The 21,638-nt window shown below is 45.5% G+C and overlaps 1 protein-coding gene and 1 pseudogene across 2 annotated transcripts in view; one reads left to right on the forward strand and one right to left on the reverse strand.

Moving 5' to 3' along the window:
- Nucleotides 1-21,638, forward strand: part of LOC147621490 (acyl-CoA-binding domain-containing protein 1-like) — a 101,774-nt gene that overhangs the window by 71,326 nt on the left and 8,810 nt on the right. The window contains exons 3-6 of one of the 2 annotated variants that reach the window (XM_086824249.1): nucleotides 6,247-6,349; nucleotides 6,440-6,558; nucleotides 6,655-6,743; nucleotides 8,829-8,926. In XM_086824249.1, coding sequence (XP_086680375.1) covers nucleotides 6,247-6,349; nucleotides 6,440-6,558; nucleotides 6,655-6,743; nucleotides 8,829-8,926 — 409 coding nt within the window. The remainder of the gene's footprint in view (nucleotides 1-6,246; nucleotides 6,350-6,439; nucleotides 6,559-6,654; nucleotides 6,744-8,828; nucleotides 8,927-21,638) is intronic. The other variant, XM_086824250.1, reaches the window with a different exon arrangement.
- On the reverse strand, nucleotides 9,989-11,717 carry LOC147621491 (uncharacterized; annotated as a pseudogene).

The following is a 21,638-nucleotide window of genomic DNA, read 5'->3' on the forward strand; positions in this document are numbered from 1 at the left end:
TTCTTGGGTCTTGCCATAATTTTTATCATACAAAGGTTTATAAGTTTTTAGAGATTGCAGCACCATTGACAGAGGTTTTAAAGTCAACACACCCGCTTTTCGGTGGACAGATGAGTCTCACGCCTTTGATAAGCTAAAGGTTGCTTTGAGAACCCCCTAGTAATCGCAATTGCAGATCCCAAGCTTCCTTTTGAAGTCATGGTGGCAGATGCTTCTGACATTGCAACTGGCGCAGTTCTTATGCAACAAGGCCAAGCCATTGCTTTTGACAGTCATAAGCATTCAACAATTCAAACACATTATCCAGTATATGATAAGGACTTCTTGGCAATTGCTCATACTTATCGAGCGTAGAAACGTTATCTCTTGGGAGGAGATTTTGTGGATAGATCATCATTCCCTGAAGTATATTTACACTCAATTGGTTATGACTGCACGACAAGGCAGATGGGTGGAGTATTTCGCAAACTTCCATATGGCTATTGAATATGTTTGTGGTCTTTCTAATGTGGTTACTGATGCTTTTAGCAGGATGCCTTAGACCTTAGCAATGGCTATTTCTTCAGTTCAAATTGATATTCTAGCACCTTTTATAGATCGAATGGTGGCGGTTGATAGATTTTCCAAAATGGCACATTTTATACCATGCAAGAAGGCAACTCAAGGTCCGGATATTGCTTTGTTATTTCTTTAGTATATTTTCAAGATACAAAGTCCATTATTTCAGATTGAGATCCTAAGTTTATAGGACATTTTTGGACTTCACTTTTCAAGTCACTTTGCATAAATTTGCAGCATATCATCCATAGACAGATGGCCAGATTGAAAGAGTTCTTCAAATTCTTGAAGAGATGCTCAAACATTATATTCAATCTCCTTCAGCATCTTGGGAAGATAATTTATCACTGATGAAATTTGCTTACAACAATTCTCATCATACAGCAATTGGTATGAGTCCTTTTCAAGCCGATTATGGTTATGCACGAATTGTGCCATCCAACTTTGGTCTTCAACACAAGGTGGCATTAATAGATCAATTAGTTCAAGAAATGCAAGACATTCTTCTTCAAGTTCGAGATCAGATGATTCGAGTTCAACAAACAGCTACATGATGAATTTCAAGGAGGTGATATGGTTCTTTTGTTCGTCTCTCATTATTAATATAAAATAGTGAAATCAGTTTTTTTGAAGTTAAGACTACGTTACTACGGTTCTTTTCGGATTATTAAGAAGAATTCTCCTTTGAGTTATAAGTTGGATTTACCACCTTCATGGGAAAAAATTCATTCGACTTTTCACGTATCATGGATCAAGAAGTTTGTGCAAGGAGGTTCTACTATTCCAGACGTTTTAGATTATGTTCCAGAGATTGAAGATGAACATATGATTTTGATTCTAGAGAAGATTCTTGATGTTCGGCAGAAAGTAACTAGACATAAGATTATTACAGAATTCTTGGTATAATGGAAAGAAAGATTTGGATGATTCAAATTCAACTTGGCAACGTGATGAAGATCTACAACAGTACCCCGAATTACTTCAAGAATTCTTTAGTCAACAACAATCACTTATATAACCCTGGATCTTATTTTCAGTAGGAAGGAATGTCATGATTGTGACTTAATGTCTTTTAATTACTCTTAATTATTCTTAATCATTAAAAGGACACCAATGAAGGGTCACACCCTATCGCATGGGTCATCACAAAAGGACACGTCTATTCAAAGAGAGACACCTATGGATCAAAGGACACATCTCTACTTTCCAAAGGACATAACTATTCATTCAAAAGTCACACTCTTTCATCAGGGATGTGCCTCTTCACTTGTACCTCTTCAGGCCCTATTTAACAAGGCCTTGTGTCTCAATGCAACATAACGAAGCCTTTGCTCTAAGTATCTTACTTTCAGTGTTATGTCTGTTGGAATGGATTTTTGCTCTCTGCTTCCCATGCTGCCATGTGGCAGTGCCATGTAGTGGGTTGGGGTCAACTTAGCCCCTCTATATAATGCAAAATGTCATGGTCTCCCCTCATTCCCCATCTTTATTGGTGGTCTCATGGGGGGGGGGGGAGAGAGAGAGAGAGAGAGACTCGGATGATTGTTGGCATGCTACGTGCTCGTGGTACTCTGTGGTTTCGCGTTCTTTCATGGTATCAGAGCCTCGTCAGCTCTTGTTGCTCGGCTTTGGGCTTTGCATCTAGGGGGGGTGTTTGAATGGATTCTTGCTCTTTGCTTCTCACGTTGCCATGTGGAAGTGCATTATCCCACATAGTGGGTTGGGGTCAACTTAACCCCTCTATATAGGGCAAAATGCCCATTGGTCTCCCCTCATCCCCCACGTTTATTGATCTTTGGGTTGGGGGGACTCGGCTGGTTGTTAGCCTCTGTCCGCATGCTACGTGCTAGTGGTACTCTGTGGTTTTGCGTTCTTTCAATGTCTTTAATCATGTCTTATAAATCACTAATAGGCGGAGAAGTTGTCACACTAGCTCTAACTTGTACTCAAGACTCCTCCACCAAGGAGTTTTAACCCCTAGTGTGTGTCTTCTCTCTCTCTCTCTCTCTCTCTCTCTCTCTCTCTCGTTTATTTTTAGATTTTCTCAAGGCTTTACACATGAAATTGTTGTTTTCTTGAAGATAACCTAAGTACCTGTGCCATAGTCCTTATGAAGGCCTATTTTAGTGGTATTAGAGCGAAGATTATATCTCTCTCCTACGAGGGATAATGATCTTTACATGCGGTGCTTTTTGCTTTTTCTTCAAGCAATGGGAAGCACTCACCACCAAGAAGAGGACCAAGCCACCAAAAGTGAAAAGCAAGCCCTAGAGGACCCAAGAACCCACATGGTCAAAGAAACTATGACCAATTCGGACACTATTCTCCAAGATCTTGACTTGATGAGAAATTTTGAGCAACTATTTAAGAAGATCGAGCAAATGAAGAACGGGGATGGGCAACCAACAAAGGAGGATGCGGTCGAAAATCAAGAGTCTTCATCAAAGAGATCTCCCTCAAAGAGATCACTTAGTCCTCCACCTTCTTGTGGAAGGAAGAGGAGCCGAATCAGTCCACTCTCATCGTGCGATATGGTCGGAAAAGGTCCAAGAGCCCATCTTCTTCATCAAGCCTTTCATCTTCCTCATCATCTTCTTCTTCTTCTTCTTCTTCTTCTTCTTCTTCTTCCCCTTCTAGGTTACCCTCTCCACGGCATAGAAAGAAAGGGAAGTTTACATCTTACGGAGACAGCCAATGCATTGCCAGGTGTCCTCATCTCCCAAGAAATGAAAGACTTCAAAAAGCAGTTTATGATTAGTTTTTACCTAAGACGTTTGAAGATGATGTGCTCCTTGCATGAGAAAGATTGTGGATGGAAACAGGTGAGAGAGTTGATCACTACAACAAGAAATTTTGGGATGCATATCTCAAGATTACTCCTTTTAAAGAGATTTCTGAGAAGTCTTAAGTTAAGAAAGTATCGAGCTGGTTTGCATTCGAGATTTTGTGAATGCATGCCCGAACGATACCATCCAAGATTTGATGCATTCAGCTTGAGTTGTTGCCAGGGTCTACATGGTAGGTGAACCAAAGAAAAAGACAAGTATTGGAAATCAAAAGTCTTCGGTACTTGAGAAGCGTGAGAACTCCAAGAATAGGTTTCAGCCTATGAAGCCGAGGGGTATTCCAAACTCCTACAAAGGAAAGCACAATTGACCAATGAGCAAATAGAGGTCTACCGCAAGGAATGGAAATGCTTTAGATGTGGCAAAGAGGGGCACATGTCGGTCCAATGTCCGGATCGCCCTAAGGGACCTAGAGAGCAAGGAAAATCCAAGGAAAAGTCTAAGCCAAGCCAGTGGTTGGTGGGATTCCTGATGTATTGGAAACACTTCAGAACCCGAGGCTAGAGAGTTATGCCTCTCTTGGGGCAAAGTGCAGGACAAGAATGCTCTAGTGTTGTTTGACATGGGAGCCATGTATAATTTCATTTAGTGCGCCCTGACTTCATCTTCTGAAGTGAACTGGAAGAGCCACAAACAGGTCATCACTCAGGAGGTACGTGGCGAGCACTTTGCTATCGCCTGCTTAGTGCGCTAGGGATGCCCGCTGGCCCCCTTCCTGTTTCATTTCGTGGCAGAGGCCATGAGCTCCTTCCTCCAGGCCTAGGATACCGGCGTTTAACCAATTATGCATGGGATAAGGCGATTCTCCTCCTCCCTCCTTAGGATCCCCCCAATGCTCCGTAGATGGCGTCCTCGTACAAGTGCGCCACTCGCGGTTTTTGGTTTCTCCCATGGCAACATCATTAGCACCTTCAACGTTGGCCCCAAGGGCCAACTGCTGCCCTCCTGGCGGCAGCCTAGAGATGACCTTCCCCCCCAACCCAAACCCTTACAGAGGATAGGATCCGAGTTAAGTGGTTCATAGACCATCCTCTCGAGGTCAGAGGTGTCGCATCCTGGCATCTAAGGCTTTGGGCCAATCTGAGGGAATGGCTGCTTCGACATCCAGGGTCATGGTGCAGGTCCCTCTCATGCCAAGAAGGCAAGCTTGTTTTGTCTGCACATCAGGCAGGTGACGAAAACCTCACCAAGTGCCCAGTCTGGGCTGGCCCCTCGCAGAGGTAACCCCCACCAGAAATGAGATTGGGTACCCACCGAGTGGCGAGGAGGGATGCAAAAATAGGCGTTCCAAGTGAGGCGGTGTTGTTCCCACTCTTCTTGGGTGGTGGGAGGAACTTGAATCAGGGCTGGACAGAGGAGTTTCCAGGTGTGGAAGAGGGTCGTGGCAAATCGATCCTCAAAACAAGGTCTTAGATTGATCCATCTGATACTGGGTGTCCAAGGCCCCCCCGTGGGTGGGAAGCCGCTAAGAGATACGGCTAATCAAGAAATCCTTTCAGGGCTCATCGCCTGGCTGGAGACCACGGGCAATCAACTTGCCCAAGAAGGCTTTGCTCTATACTGTTGGATCAATCAAATCACACCACACCCCCCCCCCTTCCCCCCTCCCCTCCTTCCCTTTTTCTCTTCTTTTCTCCCCGGGCTCGAGGCTGTATGAGCATGCGCCAAGCCACCTTCGCCTGTGCAGGGTGTCCCTCACCACCTAACCACAGAAAGTTCCGGATCAATCTTTGAATCCATGGAGTGGCACCCTAAAGAGTGGGGTGGTGCGATCCTGTGTCTCCCGCCCCGCACGCCCCTCTCCCCGAGGACAACATTCCTTTCTTCGATTACATTGCACGCCTGGGTAGACGGATTTTACTGCAGTTCATCAATGGCATCCTTGCCCCCAAGCCACACTGGCAGGTCTAGGGTGTGCCTCCTCCTCCATCGAGGACTTCTGGCAGCGACTATGGAGCAGTTTCTGGCCACTGGTCCACAGGAGCCTTGCAGTTGACACTTGCTTGGCGATCGTTGGGTAGCTGGCCAGTTGCTGCCGTTGTGGTGCCCCCAAGGTCCAACAGGTATGGGCAGTGCATCCTGTGACACTTCACATCTGATCCAAGTGCCGACGGCAGTCATGTGGGGTGCAATTGCCTGGATAACAGAGGCAGGCTGAGCCCTATTTTATGAGGATGACAGGAGCGGCTTAGCACTGGTTCTCTCCCATCTTCGCATTTCTGTGGCTACAGGGACCACTACCCCGAGAGCCCTGGGCAGGCACCAGCTTGCGATAGGAGCTCATCAGCAGCTTGGGAGCTTGGCACATCTCACGTGCTCATTGCAACAAGACCATTGATGGAGTGACTACCCTACCTGTGGAGACCATCCAAGCCAAATGGGTGGATCTCATTCACACTGAGAGGGCACTTCGAGCGCTTGACCGGCAAGTCGGAGTGCATGCAGCAGCAGAGGCAAGAGGCATTCCTTCGCACTTGGACCCCCGAACCCTTCCTTTCTAGTAAGGATGGAGGAGTTTCCCGGCATTATAGGCTCCCAGTGTGGCTTTCCCCCCATCCCTCTCTTATGTAACTTCCCTCCGAGACGGCCAGCTATGGAGGAAGCTCCCCCTTTCACGTTTTTGTACGTATTGACTGCATTTTTGCAGTGTTTGTACTCTGGCCACACTGACTGTCTTTTTCTTTAACTAATGAAAGGATCTCGTCTTGGAAAAAAAAAGTGAACTTTAAGGAGGGTCTGCTTGGTGTGTTGTCTTTCAGTATGTTAGCATAAGTTGTACTGACAGTGTGTCAATTGGCATGCCTTGAGTGATGGATGGGACCATTTTTGGTGGCATGTAAAGGAACTCGTGGAAAAATTTGGGAGATATTTCACCGGAAGAGGGTATGCAGCATTACGTCACTCTTCTTTCAGAGCTGTGCCCGCATTGGAACGAAGCTACAAAAGTAAGTATTGAAAGCCAGTGAGGCTAGAAAACCTAAGTTTAAGTTAGTTTTAGAGCTTGAGCCGGTTATCCAATCTGGTTTTCTTTTTGGTCCCAGCATAAAGAGCTAGCTGAAAGCAGCCACAACCAGTCTGCAGGAAGCAGTAAGAAGGCTTTGAGAATGGGACCCGTCTTCAGCACACTGGTGAAAGAGACCACTGAGCAGGATGGGTTGGTTTCAAAAGAGTGATTCTAGGCCTCTTTAAAGTTTCATTTGCTAAGTGTTTGGTTTCTGTTAACATCGATTCATGAGCATTGGTCTGACAGTTTGGAAGATCTACACATATGCGCTAAGGAAGGTGATATGAAAGGTGTGGAAGGCTTGCTCCAATCCAAAACTCCAGTTGATCAAAAGGGTGAGTGCCTAGACGAGGTTGATTTGTGGTTTGTGGTTTCTCTTTGATAGCTGCTTAGGGTTTTCTTGTGAGAAAGATGTTCAGAAAAACAATCGTTCATCATCTTGTGCACACCTTCCAACTTTATTTTCCTTTCTTACTTGTTGATGAGGATCGCCCATCGTGTTTCCGGTTTAATCCATCTCTCTCTCTCTCTCTCGCTCGGGCGATCTTCCTTCTGAGAGCCAGATGCCCCAGATCTTAAAGGCCTTATCCATCCTCCCAACAGCTGCAGATCCAGGATATCCTTGATGACATGATGAGCTCCCATCATAGAGGGGAGATGATATGACTGCTCTGTGCTTTATCCTGGAGGAGGATGGTATCACTGTATGACCACATATTGTCATCATATAGCATCACATGGATACTTTGGCTTATGCTAGTTTCGTACAATTTTTCTTTTCCATGATTCCGTAGTCGTCAAGGGTGCATTGTACTATCTTTTTGGTCTCATTAAAAGTCTCATACGCGAATCCATGTTTATAACTTTATATGCCCTTGAGGCAATACTGTTGCATACAATTCTCTTGTTGGTGGTTCCACGCATTCAGCTTGGCAACATCATTTGAGAAACTAGGTAACATGAATGTTCTCATTCTATCACCATCAACCTACACCCAAGAGAGGTGAAGATAAATAATTGAAAGATCTTAAATCTTGCCGTTGGATCTAAACTTTCTCTAGTTCTTGCCAAAGCACTTCGATAGTTTCTTGGTGAGGAACATTGATGCCAAAAATTCCAAATCACACAATAAGTTCCAACTGTTTGTTTGACTACTGCTTGAATTTCTCCTTCCTCTTCAATCAAACCAACGGTGAAAGGCAAACCTTCTCATTAGAAAGTGACTCTTAGAATTTACTTGGATTCCATTGGGCATAAAAAAGCTTAAAAAATGAGCCCATGGTAGGAGTTTGGCAATACAAACCACCATCATGATGCTGATGTTTTCAAGTGCATTTGAATTAGCCAACCATAGATGTGGTCAACGATCTACATCATCAATGGACTTTGTCTCAAGCAATGTGAAATGTTTGAACCTTCTCAACCTGATATGGAGTCAACATTCTCTTGTTTCACGGTCTATCCTTGATCTGGAGGATTTGTTTTGGCTGAGGTTCATGACTAGAGAATATCTAGGAGGTACCCCTTACTCATGGTATACACTCTTGGTTTTTGGTAGGAGTACTTTGTAATCATGTTTTTGTTGGAAAAGCATTTGCTCAATGCTTCACCCTCATGTTGTTACTGCAAGTGACGGATGTGCTCTATTTTGTAAGGACCCCTATATGAGGAGTAACTATTGTGGTGAGCACCCGGGCACCTGGAAGTTCCCAGTTTAGATACTAGATGATGGCCAAATGTGGCTTGATGGTTAGGAGACGGCTTATGTAGACTTGGCACTCTGCCAAGTAGGATTCATGCTTGTGCGGGCTATGCGACCAGGGACTACACATGACAACAAACTGAGCACAAAGTGTTCTCGGGTCGCGGAGCCCGTTTGAGGGTCCATACGGTCTCAGATGGCCGTGGGAATTGCACCAAGTTTCTATGAGATGTAGTCGTAGTCTAATATGGTCCCAGTCAAATGACATGACTAGTTCGTCATTTTGGACCAAGTTGTGGGTTGCCCCACATGGTCGACCTACGTCCATGCCAACCCTGGGCACTATATATAGATTAGTTTGGTAGCCTCATTGTGTTCAAGAACTCTTGTAAGCAAGGCATCATCTGTGAGAGTCTGTCTAGATCGCCATCAAAGCTCCTTATCCAGACCACATGGGTGGGGGGACATCCATCAGTTTGTAATCAAAGTTTGCAAGGAGTAATATTGTTTACTTTCCATTTCTTCCTGCAATTTAGTGCTTTGTATTGTGAAGATCCTTGTTTTCTACGCCCATTCTGTGTATAATTGTAAGATAAGGATTTTTCTGCTTTCTCCAGCTTTGGTAGTGATGTCTTCTGTATTCTTGCACGAGTTAATTTAAGCTATTACTCTGTTTTACCTTTGCAAATGGTGTTCTGAAGATTCACAAATTATACAGATAGTGAAGGTCGGACTGCATTACACTGGGCAGCTGATCAGGGACACCTTGACATTGTCAAATTATTGATTTCTCAGGGAGCGCAGATAAATGTCAAGGTATACCTATGGGCATGTTTATGTTTTTGATTGTGGTGTTGTTGGCTTGCTTTTGTAAAAGGTAGGTCAAAGCTGTACCTTTTTTTTTTTGCTTAGAGAGTGCTTTTAACAAGTATTTGAAAATTAATTTTAGCTTACAATGAAACCTCATCAGCAATAGACCTGCCATCTGCTGCCCCATCTCCTAGTCGCGTAATAGATAATGCTCTCTAGGATTTTTTAGTTTGGTTTAATGTTTTGGATTGCAAAATTGGCTTAGACTGTTATGGTCTTTTCTCTTATGTATTGGGTCTCATAGCCCATTTTGGCCTTCTACAGATGTTATAAAATTTTTCTTCTTTTCTTCTTTTCTTCTTTTGACCAAATTACAGAGCTGGAAGCAAAGTTGAGTCAACAACAGGAGGAAATCTAGGCCCTAAAAGAGTACCACATATGGAGCAGCTCAGCGGGAAGAGCTGCATACTCCTAAAAAAGACTGGGCGGAGGTAATGAAGAAACACAAACCCCTGCAAAGCGTTATACATGAGACCCTAGAGGAAGAAAAACGTAGGAAAGCATGGTCCATAGACAGGTTCCCCTCCCCTTTCATAGATACTGTCACCAATTTGGTCTCCTCACTAGTCTTGAACAGTGTTTCACACACTGTCTGGAACCAAGGTGTAAACAGGGATTTTCCACAGAAGAAAGCTGGAGCATCAACTGGCAAAGTTTGCAATATGGGATTTTTATCCTATAAAGTGACTTAAAGGATTTATGAGTCAATGGGTTCACACGTCACGTAAGTGTGGTCGGGCTTATTATTATTTTGGGCATGCACATATGGACAGAAGGATGCGCCTGAAGCAAACTTGGCCATCAAGCTTGTAAAAAGCATAAAAAGCACAGCTATATCCGAACTAGTCGTTTCTTTAAAGGGTGGAGGAGCTTGAAGCATGGGCATCGCTGGGCGGAAGCAGCACGTTTCTCTCCTTGGAGTGCTGGTCGTACAGTAGCAGCAGGCTGACCTGCCTTGTCCTCTCTCTCTCTCTCTACACGACGACAGCAGCAGTAGCTTTTCTCTCTCTACAGGCCAGCTTTTCTCTCTTTATAGGCCACCGCAGCAGCAGCTTTTCTCTCTCGTTCTTGTCTGGTTGCTGCAGAGGACTTGCTGTACAGCAGCACCTTCGCAAGGATAGGCCGTACAGTGGCAGTATCCTCCCCTCTGCTGGTTGACATGGGCTGGTCGTACAGCTGTGCGCTTTTGATTTTCTGGTCGCTCTCATAGACTGGTCGTATAGATTCAGTTTTATTCCTCTCCCCCCTCGCTTACAGCCCACACCGTCAGTAGCACTCTTGCGACTCTCTCATAGGCCGAGTTCGGTCTTTTGGAAGACGTTAATAAAATCTCTCTCTCTCTCTCTCTCTCAGTTGATTGTGAGCAGTGGTCTTCTCTGGGACCAGATCTCGGGGAAGTTTCGGGGCTGTTTTGTGGGACTGATTTGGCTTGGTGTTTGAGGCTATGTGGGAACCTCATGGATTGTTTTTCTCTCCTCGCGTGTAAGACTTGTGGCATGCAAGCTCTCCTATGCTCTAGCTGCATCATAGTCACATAAAAATGCGTTTTTGGAGTGAGAAACCCCGAAATCTTGAAACGCAAGGAACGTTTCGAAACGTTTCAGAAACTTCTAATTTTTTTGGTTTCTCAAAAAAAAAAATTGTTTCTCAAAATGTTAAAAGTTCCTTTTGTTTGGAACTTTAGCAATGCAAAATTATATAGAAAAAAAACCGAAACCTTGGTGTTTCTTAGCCGAAGGCCGGCTCCGAAACCCCCAAAACCCCGAAACGTCAAATACCCCGAAACGTTTCTGGTGGCTATGAGTTGCATCCTCGTGAGATCATCACCCAAGAAAATAGGAGCTCCCTCTAAGCCTCGTAGTATAACTCTAAGCCTCGTAGTATAACCCTCTTCCTCGTGAAGATGGTGCGTGCCTCCACGTCCCGAAACTGTATGATGAGAGCTCTCTTCTTTGTCATGTCTTTCCCGGCCCTCCAAGCTTTGAGGAAGGGGGGGGGGTCCCTCATGTGAGTATCCAAGCCGTGTGCATAGTGTCCACCCATCCCCCTCGGGGGTAGAGTCGGCTATCTCGGGAATCCCCATGACTCTCACATTGAGTCTACGAGCATGTCGCATCCGCTCCTCCTCAATGGTGGTGTTGACGATTTGGAGCCCTTCTTTTTGAGCATCCTCTTTCACTTCCTTTTTGATGTTCCTCTTCACCACTTCTACCCAACCCTCCCTTGTTGCCTCCATCTTACCTTCTAGGCTCTTGGTGATTGCCTTGGTGTGTTCCTCTTTGATGGCCTCTTTGTCAACTTCCACAATCTCCCCCTCCTCCCGTGGTGGTCGGTCCCGTAGAGAGATCACCTCCGCTTTGAGGATGTCGATTTCCTTCTTCATAGTGTCCCGTTCCTTCTTCCATCCCTCTTTCTCCTCTTTCCATGCTTCTTTCTCCTTCTTCTCTCCTTCCTTCTCCCAAGTCTCCTTCTCCCTTTTCCAAGCTTCCTTCTCTTTTTGTAAAGCTTCGATCTCCTTCTCAACTTTGGAAAGTCGGTTGATGATGTTGTTGATGGCGGAGTCCGCCGTCTTCTTGTTTTCTCTGATGGAGATGTTCAGCTTATCTTCCATTTTGACTATCTCCTCTTTGCTTGCACCCTTGGCCATGTCGATGTACCTTGGAGAGAGAGAACCGTAACACTTATGTTGCTGCCTTGGAGGCCTGAGCAAGAGTGGGTGAGGAAAGGGTAGCGAACATAACCTGGATTGGGCTGGGGCTTCACATGGCGGCAGCAGCAGCACAGGCGGCGACCAAAACGCAGGCGACGGGGAGGGGATGTGCAGGCGACGGGGAGAGAGAAAGCGCAGGCGACGGGGAGAGAGAGAGAGAGAGAGGCGACCGGGAGAGATGCGAAGGAGAGAGAGAGAGAGAGAGAGAGAGAGAGAGAGAGAGAGAGAGAGAGAGAGAGAGAGAGAGAGGTAGGAGGCGGAAAGATAGAGAGTCAAGCGAGGAGAGAAAGAAAGAAAGAAAGAAAGCTGTATTAACGTCTCATAGGTATGCACAAGAGAGAGAGACAGAGGATCATGGTATGCACGAGAGAGAGAGAGAGAGAGAGAGAGAGAGAGAGAGAGAGAGAGAGAGGAAATGTTATATTAACGTCTTCAAATGGCCAAAGTGACCTATGAGACCAAAGTTACAACCATGTGACATTTGATACACTGTCTGGAAAAGAAAAGAAAGAACTGAAGGTAAGTATCTAGCCCTACAATACATCAGTAGGGAGCATCCGGAAGCAGCAACTAGGGAGAGTGGGAAGCTAATGCTACTAGTCAAAATGGGGTACATGAGTTGAATACATGAATATGGCGGAGTATAAAAGTGACAATGAGTACAACAGTATATGGTTGGAGTGGTAATCATCCTAGGAGCTCTAGCATGGGTCTCTGCCGGATGGCCTGGATATCTGCCATAGTGAGATGCTTGGTCGGACGAGCTCGATGCCTCGCAATGATGCTCTGGAATCCTCCGGTGCAGGCACCGTCTTCGATGTGAGGATCCGCGAACTGTCGGGCGTCTGGATCTACCTAACTGGATAGCTCTCTCAACTAGAGTCCCACGGGGTGCTTGCTGCTGGGCTGTCGGTTGTGTGTCCTCCCGGGTAGTCCCTCTAAAGAAGTCAGTAATCTGTCTCTGTGTGGACTCCCTGCCAGTCGGGCATCTGCTCTTGATAATGGACACTTTGAGCCTGCGGATCTCCAGGAGAGAAAAACCCAAGCATCTTTGATCACAATAGTCCATGACTCTAGCCAGTGGTCCAAATCCCTCTCTAAAAAGGCAATGGTAGCGCCCTCGAATCTCATAATATGCTCTGTAGCGACAGATGTAGTGCTCCTCCGTCTCTGGCTCTATCCAACAAATCTGACAAATCCTGTCCCCTGGAGGTATGCCTCTAAATCTGCCTGTCTCTATCTCTAACTGATGTGAAGAGGTGCGGATCCGCCCAATGGCGCACCTCAATCCATGAGACAGATGAGTATCCATGTAGCTTGGTCTAAGTATAAAGCCATCCTCAGTGGTGCGGAGAAGATGGTCTCTATAGAAAGCCATCTTCGTCCCCAACTCCTGTGAGGGCTCTAGCCATGTCCTCCTAGTGTCCAACTGAATGAGGTCCTGTCTGATGACTCTACTAATCTCAGAATGTGTCAAGGTGAGAGAGGGTGCCTCCAGAGAGTACTGGAAGGGTGGAAGTCTGTCTAAACTGAACCCATGGAGCTCAAACCAGGATGCTATCTGCGCATACCAACATGAAGTGTCTCCCTCCATGGCTAGCTGATGAGAGAACTCTAAAGCAAGTCGTGCATACTGGTGTCGGGGAAGCTCCCAAGTGCTATGAATGAAGGACACCGATCTTGCAAGAGCCTCGACTACGATCGGTGGTGCTCCCATCTTGGCTCTGATAATCTCTGTCACCAATTGGCCAACCATTTGGTCCATCTCCAGTTTTTCTGTCTTGTTCACTTGAGGCCAGGTCAGTGTCTCATGTGAAGAGGCCAGTATTTTGCTGACATGGACGAGAGCCAGACTGGTGCCACCCGTGTGTTAGCAGGATGGTGTCGTATGGACGGGAGCAGACTGGTGCCACCCGTGTATGACCTGGACTGTGTTCGACCCATGGGATTGTCACGCCATGGAAGAGCCAGTATTCGTGCCGTGTTTTGCCTATGGGACTGTCACACCATAGGGAGACTCGTGCCTGGAACTGTGTCTTACCTATGGGACTGTCACTCCATAGGAAGACCAGGTCTTTATGTTTTACGTCGTGCCAGTTTTGTGCCGACAGATATTTTGTACTTGTTCCATGAACGGGAGATATGTCCATGTTACTATTTGCACATGCACACATGTTTTGCATGTTTTAAACTGTTTTCGCATGACATGTATTTTTGTGTTTGCCTGCTTGACGTGTTACTTACTGAGCGGGGACGCCTGCTTGTGAGTCGTGAAGTCTGCTCTGTCTTCTGACAAGTTTTGGTGCATGTGAACAGGTGGTAAGTATATCGCACATGTTATTTTAATACTTTATATTCTAACCTTTTGAATTATAAGGTCTTTTGTTCACACTCACTTAAATGTGGGCACCCCCTTTGGGCACCCACTTAGGGGCCAAGGTGAGGAGCCCCACTTAAGTGTGTGTGGGAGTGGGCATGGTCACCCACCACACCCTTTTGGAACTGGCCACCCACATGCAAGCGTGGGGGGGCCAGCCAAATCAAAGTGTTAACTCCACTTTATTTTTTTAATTAAAAAGCCTTCACCTCCATCGTAGTACCACCAGGCGATTGGCTTCCATCATCTTTTGAAAAAGAAAAAAAAAACAACTCGGCGACCACCTTCTGCGCTTGTTTTTCCCAGGCAGGCTGGCTGCTCTACCGACTGCACACACTTCAGGCTGCCCACCATCTACTGGCGGCTGCAAGCGTCAGCAAGGCTGCCCACCATCCACAGGTGGCTGCCCACCATCTACTGACGGCTGCCCATTCAAATCAGCCAGCTCCACCTCCACTTCAAGAACTGCTGCGCTGCCTTTTCATACAGGCGGCTGTGTGCACTTCTACAGCCAGACGTCTCCCATCTATACAGGCTGCGCATCATCACCTGTAGGTGACTGTGCACAGCATCACCACCTGCAGGTGGCTGTGCACTACATCTCCAGTAAGGCAGGTGGCTGTGCGCTCCATCTCCAGCGAGCTGCTCATCCTCTCCACGCTGCAGCCAGACATCTCCTCCCTTGCAAGTGGGTACTCCTTCTTTCACAGCAGGTGGCTGTGGTCTTTGCGGTGGTACTTGTCTTGGTGGCTGCGCTAAGTTCACCACGAGGCGACTGTGCCATCCCAACAAGGTGGCTGTTTCTTCAACAAGGTGTTAAATCTCCTAAGGCTGCCTCTCTATTTCCTACTTTGAAAGAGGTTGCACATCTTCTCCACTGGCGACTACAAGAGGATTTCACATCTCCTGGGTGGCTACATCTTCTACACAAATACCACGGGTATTGGTCCTCTATCTGCCATCCACAAGTAAGTGAATTTCAGATTTAAGTAAAGTATTTTTGTGTTAAATCTGATAAGGGATTCCCGACTCCCTATATGGCCAACACCCGTTCGGTGCCGGGTAGTCCAAGCTCTATTGGCGAACCTCGGTCCAAAGGTGCTGAGATCGGGAGAGCCAGGCGTTAGTACGAGAGCGCCTGTTTGTGCGTGGTCTCGGAACACCAGTGAGGCGCTCTCCGTAGAGTCCAGTGAAAGCACAGGACCGTAGAGACTGGACCACGCTAGTAGTCGTTTTGCTTCGAGTATCTTCTTCGAACGTCGACTTCGAGCATATTTTGTTTGGTACTGTTTTCATATGTACATGGACATCATCTGGTTCTTGGAACCCATGGAGCATTGTATTTGTTAAATACTCCCAATAAATATATCATATATTGAGGGGGGGGTCGGCCCGTTCCGGCCCCAGTGCTGGTGTCCATCTTTCCATTTCATTTCATTTCAAATTCAAGTTGTATTAAGTTGTTCATTTCAAATTGTGATTTTAAAGTTGTGCTATTAAGCGTGTGGGTGTCCAACGGAGTCTTCCCACTTGACGGGATTGGTTTCATTGGTATGAGAGCACGGTTGTTTCCCTCTTCCTAGTGGGGAAACGAACCTGTGTACTGGACATCCCGCTTTTTGCACACTTTAAACACAATGGACAGCCAAGGCAACCCTTTGGAAGTGCCAAATTGGAGGGGTCCATCTAGTGCCTCTCGTGGGTCTGATGCCCTGCGAGGAAGACACAAGTCCCTTGAAGGGGTTAATGATAGTGAATCAAAGGGTCAACTGTCTCCAGAAAAGACAGTCATGCTTGAACAAGAGCCTGATGCTATGAGGGCTGAAATGGAACATATGAGAAAACTTTTGGAGGCTCAAGAGCAAGAGTTAAAGTTTTTGCATGAAGATCCCCATGTGCAAAGTGCTCATGAAGCCAGGAAGGCTGATGCAATGGTAGATGTAACTTTCGAGTCCATGGCACGGGAAGTGGGCAAGAAACCAAGGGAGTTGGCACTTGCCTACCTTCTCCGCAGAGGTGATATCAAAGAGGGGGATGAGGGAGAGCTGAAATTCAGAAATCCACCTCGTCTAAAGCATGGAGATCCCACATCTCAAAGACTGAAATCTTTTATGCAAAAGGAAGAGGTGACAGTCACCTCTCGACATGCATCTTCTCCACAAGGCACAAAGCCTGACAGATATATGTATGCCAGTGCTCATGGAGGGCATGAAAGTCACATGCATGCAAGACATGTATCTCATGGTAAGGGTGACAGGTCTGCTTCCAGAAAAATTTTCCCTTCTGAGTTGTCTCATGAAGAGACACTGCCTTATGCAGGTAAGTCACATGCATTTGAGTTTCAAGTTCGTGGAGCACATGCCACCGTGCCTCATAAAACTTCTATGACAGCCCATGGAGCCCATGCAGGTAGGGCTGTCCCGTTGGATAAGGGAAAAAGAAAAAGAGAAGACCATGAGTCTCATGCCAGAAAGCTCAAGGAATTCAAAGCATGTGACAAATCTGTTAAATTTGATGTCTTTCATGGTGAACATGATGCTTCTAAAGTGTTAGCATTTGTGGCACAGTTCGACATTGCTTTTAGCGATGAGGACTTTACTGAAAAGTCTAAAGAACGCCATGCTAGCATGTTTTTGAAAGGGACTGTTGCTCATTGGTGGATCATTGAAAAGATCACCAAGGATTCCATTTCCACTTGGAAGGAATTTAAAGACAGATTCTATGCTCAGTTCTTGCTACCAAATGCAGAGCAAACTCTCACTCAAAAGTGAGACAGGTTGGAGCAAAGAGATAATGAAAGCGTGCAACAGTATGTTAACAAGTTCTCGAAAGTGTTGCTGGAAGTGACTCCCTTTATGCAAATCACTGAGGATGAAAGAAAAAGGAAGTTTCGCTCTGGACTGCAACCAGCATATCGATCGGGCATTGAATTGCATCCGAAACATACTTTGCAACAACTCAGCTTCTGCTCTTGCTACGGAGCAATTGGTGCTCAAGATTAAATAGGATCAAGGAGGTTCAAAGGGGAAGGACAAGGCTGTCCCAAATCTGCAAAAGGATGGACAGCCACCTAAAAAGAACTTCCGGGAGTCCTACAAGGGTGGTAAAGCTGAAAATAACACATCTAAAGATCAAGGCCCAAGGAAGAACAAATTCGGCTTAACCCCGGAGCAAAGAGAGCAATATGCCAAGGATGGAAAATGCTTTTCTTGTGGTAGCAAAGACCACATGTTTCGACAATGCCCAGATCGCAAACCAAAGAGCACGAGGACAAGCAGACCAAGGCTAATGTACATGCAGTTCCTGATGTGCAAGGAAATACAGGTCATGATGCAAAAGAGCGAATGGTTTGCAAGGCTTGGGGGCAAATCAAGGATCAGCCCGCCTTATTCATGTTTGATGACTGTGCCATTGATAACTTCATCTCTATGCAAATGGCAGCTGCATTGGGTATTGAGGTTGAGAACATGGGACCTCAGATTGAAGCCGAAGCTGCATTTATTGATAAAGAGGTGCAGGTTATCCCTTTGATAGGGAAGTTGCGCATCCATATCCAGGGCTACCTTGATAATGAGCATTTCCTACTTGCTTCACTGAATGGATGCGATGTATTGTTGGGCAAGCCGTGGCACCATAGGCTTGAGCCCCGCAAAGACTACAAGTCTAATATGATTTCTTTTATGCATAAAGGCCGCATGCATTTTATTGATGCTGGCAAAGAAGGGGATTCCATCCCACTTGTATCACACATCCAAATTAATAAAGCAATGAAAAAGAGTCTTTCTGCGTACTTGTTTTTGTTCGTGATAGCCTTGTGCCAAATTATCAAAATATGGATGCTATGTCTAATGATAGGCTGAATTTTCTTCATGCATTCAACGACTGTTTTGCTAACTCGTTGCCAGGTGAATTACCTCCCCAAAGGCCCGAACATCACCGCATAGATCTTGTGCTAGGTAGTTCTCCACCTAACAAACCCGCATACCGAGTGTGTGTTGCACAACAAGAAGAAATCATGAAGCAGGTAAACGAGCTTTTAGAGAAAGGTTTGGTTCAGCCCAGTTCCTCACCTTACTGCTCTCCTGTGCTTCTTGTTCAAAAGAAGGACGGATCATTCCTTATGTGTGTGGACTATAGAGCTTTAAACAAGCTTACCATCAAGAACAGATTTCCTATTCCACGTATTGATGATATCTTGGATAAGCTTGATGGCTCAGCTTGCTTTAGCAGACTTGATTTGAAGAGTGGTTATCACCAGATACGCGTGGTGCCACAAGATGTCCATAAGGCTGCATTCAGGACAGCCTTCGGATTATATGAATTTTTGGTAATGCCTTTTGGTCTCACTAATGCTGCTGCCACATTTAATTGAATGATGGATAGGATATTCCGATCCCATCGCAAATTTACAGGAGTATTCTTTGATGATATCTTGGTTTTCTCCAAGAATGAGCAGGAACACAGAACTCATTTGGTCACAGTGTTCGAAGAGTTGCGGAAACATAAACTTTTCATCAATGCCAAGAAAAGTGAGTTTTTCCTTTCAGAGATTCATTATTTAGGACACATTGTATCCAAGCATGGAGTTACAATGGATCCTGCAAAGATAGAGACCATTCGTAATTGGCCCGAATTGCAAAACGTACATCAAGTACGTAGTTTTCTGGGATTATGTTCGTACTATAGGGGTTTCATAAGGCATTTTGCTATGATTGCCACTCCTCTACATGATCTCACGAAGAAGAAAACTGCTTTCAAATGGACTTCAAAGGAACAGGATGCTTTCTTGCAGCTCAAGCATGCTATCATATGTGGACCCGTTTTGATTGTTCCTGACTTACACAAGTCATTCGTGGTTGAATGTGATGCTTGTGGTGATTGCATAGGAGCTGTCCTAAATCAAGAAGGGCATGCAGTTGCATACGAGAGCTGTCGTTTGCATGATGCTGAGCTTCATATGGATATGTATGAGAAAGAGCTCTTGGTTGTAATTCATGCCTTAAAGATATGGAAACATTATCTTCTTGGGGCTGAATTTGTAGTCAAGACAGATCATCAAAGCTTGAGATATTTTTTATCTCAAACAAAGCTTTCACAGAAGCAGATGAGAATGGCAAACTTTCTTTCCATGTTTCATTTTCAGATTGTGCAGACCCCAGGAAAGAAAAATGTGGTGGCCGATGCACTATCCAGGAGGCCTTATGTAGCTGCAGTCTCAGTGGCCTCTTATGGCGACTTATCTGCTATGAGAGATTTGTATCATTTGGATGCTGATTTTCGCCATATATGGACTGATTTGTTGGCTGGTCATTCCCATGCCTCTTATGTTATCAACGAGGGTTATCTTATGAAGGATAATTGCCTATGTGTGGTGAAGGATTTGCGTCCAAAGGTTATGGACGAATGTCATGCTCCACCATATGCTGGTCATCGAGGTATCATGCCTACTACTCGCATGATTCAGAGGTATTTCTTTTGGCCGAGCATGCGTAAAGACATTGAGGCTTATGTGCGTGCATGTATTACTTGCCAAAAGGTGAAATTTGACAGGCAAAAACCTCCAGGTGTGCTTCAGCCATTGCCAATTCTCTCGCAACCTTGGGAAAGCATTACTATGGATTTTATTATGGATTTGCCTAGATCCCAGCATGGGAATGATGCTATTTGGACCATTGTGGACAGGTTTAGCAAGCAAGCTCATTTCTTGCCCGTCAAGAAAACCATTAAAGCTGATCATATAGTAAAGCTTTTTCTTGCAAATATTCTCAAGCATCATGGTATGCCTAAATCCATTGTTGGGGATAGAGATCCCAGGACTACTTGAGTTTTCATCAGCTTATCATCCCCAAACAGATGGCCAAAGTGAAGCTGCAAATTCAGCCGTGTTGGATTTATTGAAGTGTTATGTGGTAGATCAAAAGAGTGCATGGGAGAAGTATCTTCCACTTGTTGAGTTTGCCTACAGCAATACGATCCATGCTTCCACGGGAAAGGCTCCGTTTGAGATTATCTATGGCAGAGTGGTATTGCCACCCATCCTTCGTACCAAGGATGAGATTTTTGCAGCTGATGAATATGTTCGTGACTTCGATGTTGCCTTTAGTCAGGTGCGGACAACCATTGTAAGATCTCAGGATAAGCATAAAATGGCTGCTGACAAGCACAGAAGGGACATGGAAGTCAAAGAAGGTGATTGGGTTTTGCTGAAATTTGAGAAGGCTCGGCTTCGGAAGAGGCCAGGACGAGAAGGATCATATCCTAAGCTTTCTCTTCGCTATTATGGACCCTTCAAGGTGATCCACAAGATCAATCAAGTGTCCTATAGACTTGCTTTACCTAGTCATTGGAAGATTCACAATGCTTTTCATGTGAGTCTCTTTCGGAAATATGTGGGGCCAGATCCTGATGAGCTTGTCATAGAAGATCCGCCAGAGATTGAAGAGCTTGAGGAGATCCTCCAGCCAGAACAGATTGTTTTTCACAAGGAGTGAAAACTACCTGCCGAAAAGCTTTCCAGGAGATACCTTGTGAAGTTTAAGAATTATTTGCCTATTGATGCCAAGTGGGTAAATGAGGATAATTTTGTTGATTACCCGTAGTTGTTGCAGGCATATCTTGAGGCTTTTCAGTTGAGGACAACTCTTTAGAAGCCCGGGGGGATGTCACCAATTGGCCAACCATTTGGTCCATCTCCAGTTTTTCTGTCTCGTTCACTTGAGGCCAGGCCAGTGTCTCATGTGAAGAGGCCAGTATTTTGTTGACATGGACGGGAGCCAGACTGGTGCCACCCGTGTGTTAGCAGGATGGTGTCGTATGGACGGGAGCCAGACTGGTGCCACCCATGTATGACCTGGACTGTGTTCGACCCATGGGATTGTCACGCCATGGAAGAGCCAGTATTCGTGCTGTGTTTTGCCTATGGGACTGTCACACCATAGGGAGACTCGTGCCTGGAACTGTGTCTTACCTATGGGACTGTCACTCCATAGGAAGACCAGGTTTTTATGTTTTATGTCGTGCCAGTTTTGTGCCGACAGATATTTTGTACTTGTTCCATGAACGGGAGATATGTCCATGTTACTATTTGCACATGCACACATGTTTTGCATGTTTTAAACTGTTTTCGCATGACATGTATTTTTGTGTTTGCCTGCTTGACATGTTACTTACTGAGCGAGGATGCCTGCCAGTGAGTCGTGAGGTCTGCTCTGTCTTCTGACAAGTTTTGGTGCATGTGAACAGGTGGTAAGTATATCGCACATGTTATTTTAATACTTTATATTCTAACCTTTTGAATTATAAGGTCTTTTGTTCACACTCACTTAAATGTGGGCACCCCCTTTGGGCACCCACTTAGGGGCCAAGGTGAGGAGCCCCACTTAAGTGTGTGTGGGAGTGGGCATGGTCACCCACCACACCCTTTTGGAACTGGCCACCCACATGCAAGCGTGGGGGGGCCAGCCAAATCAAAGTGTTAACTCCACTTTATTTTTTTAATTAAAAAGCCTTCACCTCCATCGTAGTACCACCAGGCGATTGGCTTCCATCATCTTTTGAAAAAAAAAAAAAAA

This window comes from Cibotium barometz, chromosome 30 (assembly GCF_041138505.1).
Source record: "Cibotium barometz isolate CiBa-2024 chromosome 30, ASM4113850v1, whole genome shotgun sequence".
NCBI lineage: Eukaryota > Viridiplantae > Streptophyta > Polypodiopsida > Cyatheales > Cibotiaceae > Cibotium > Cibotium barometz.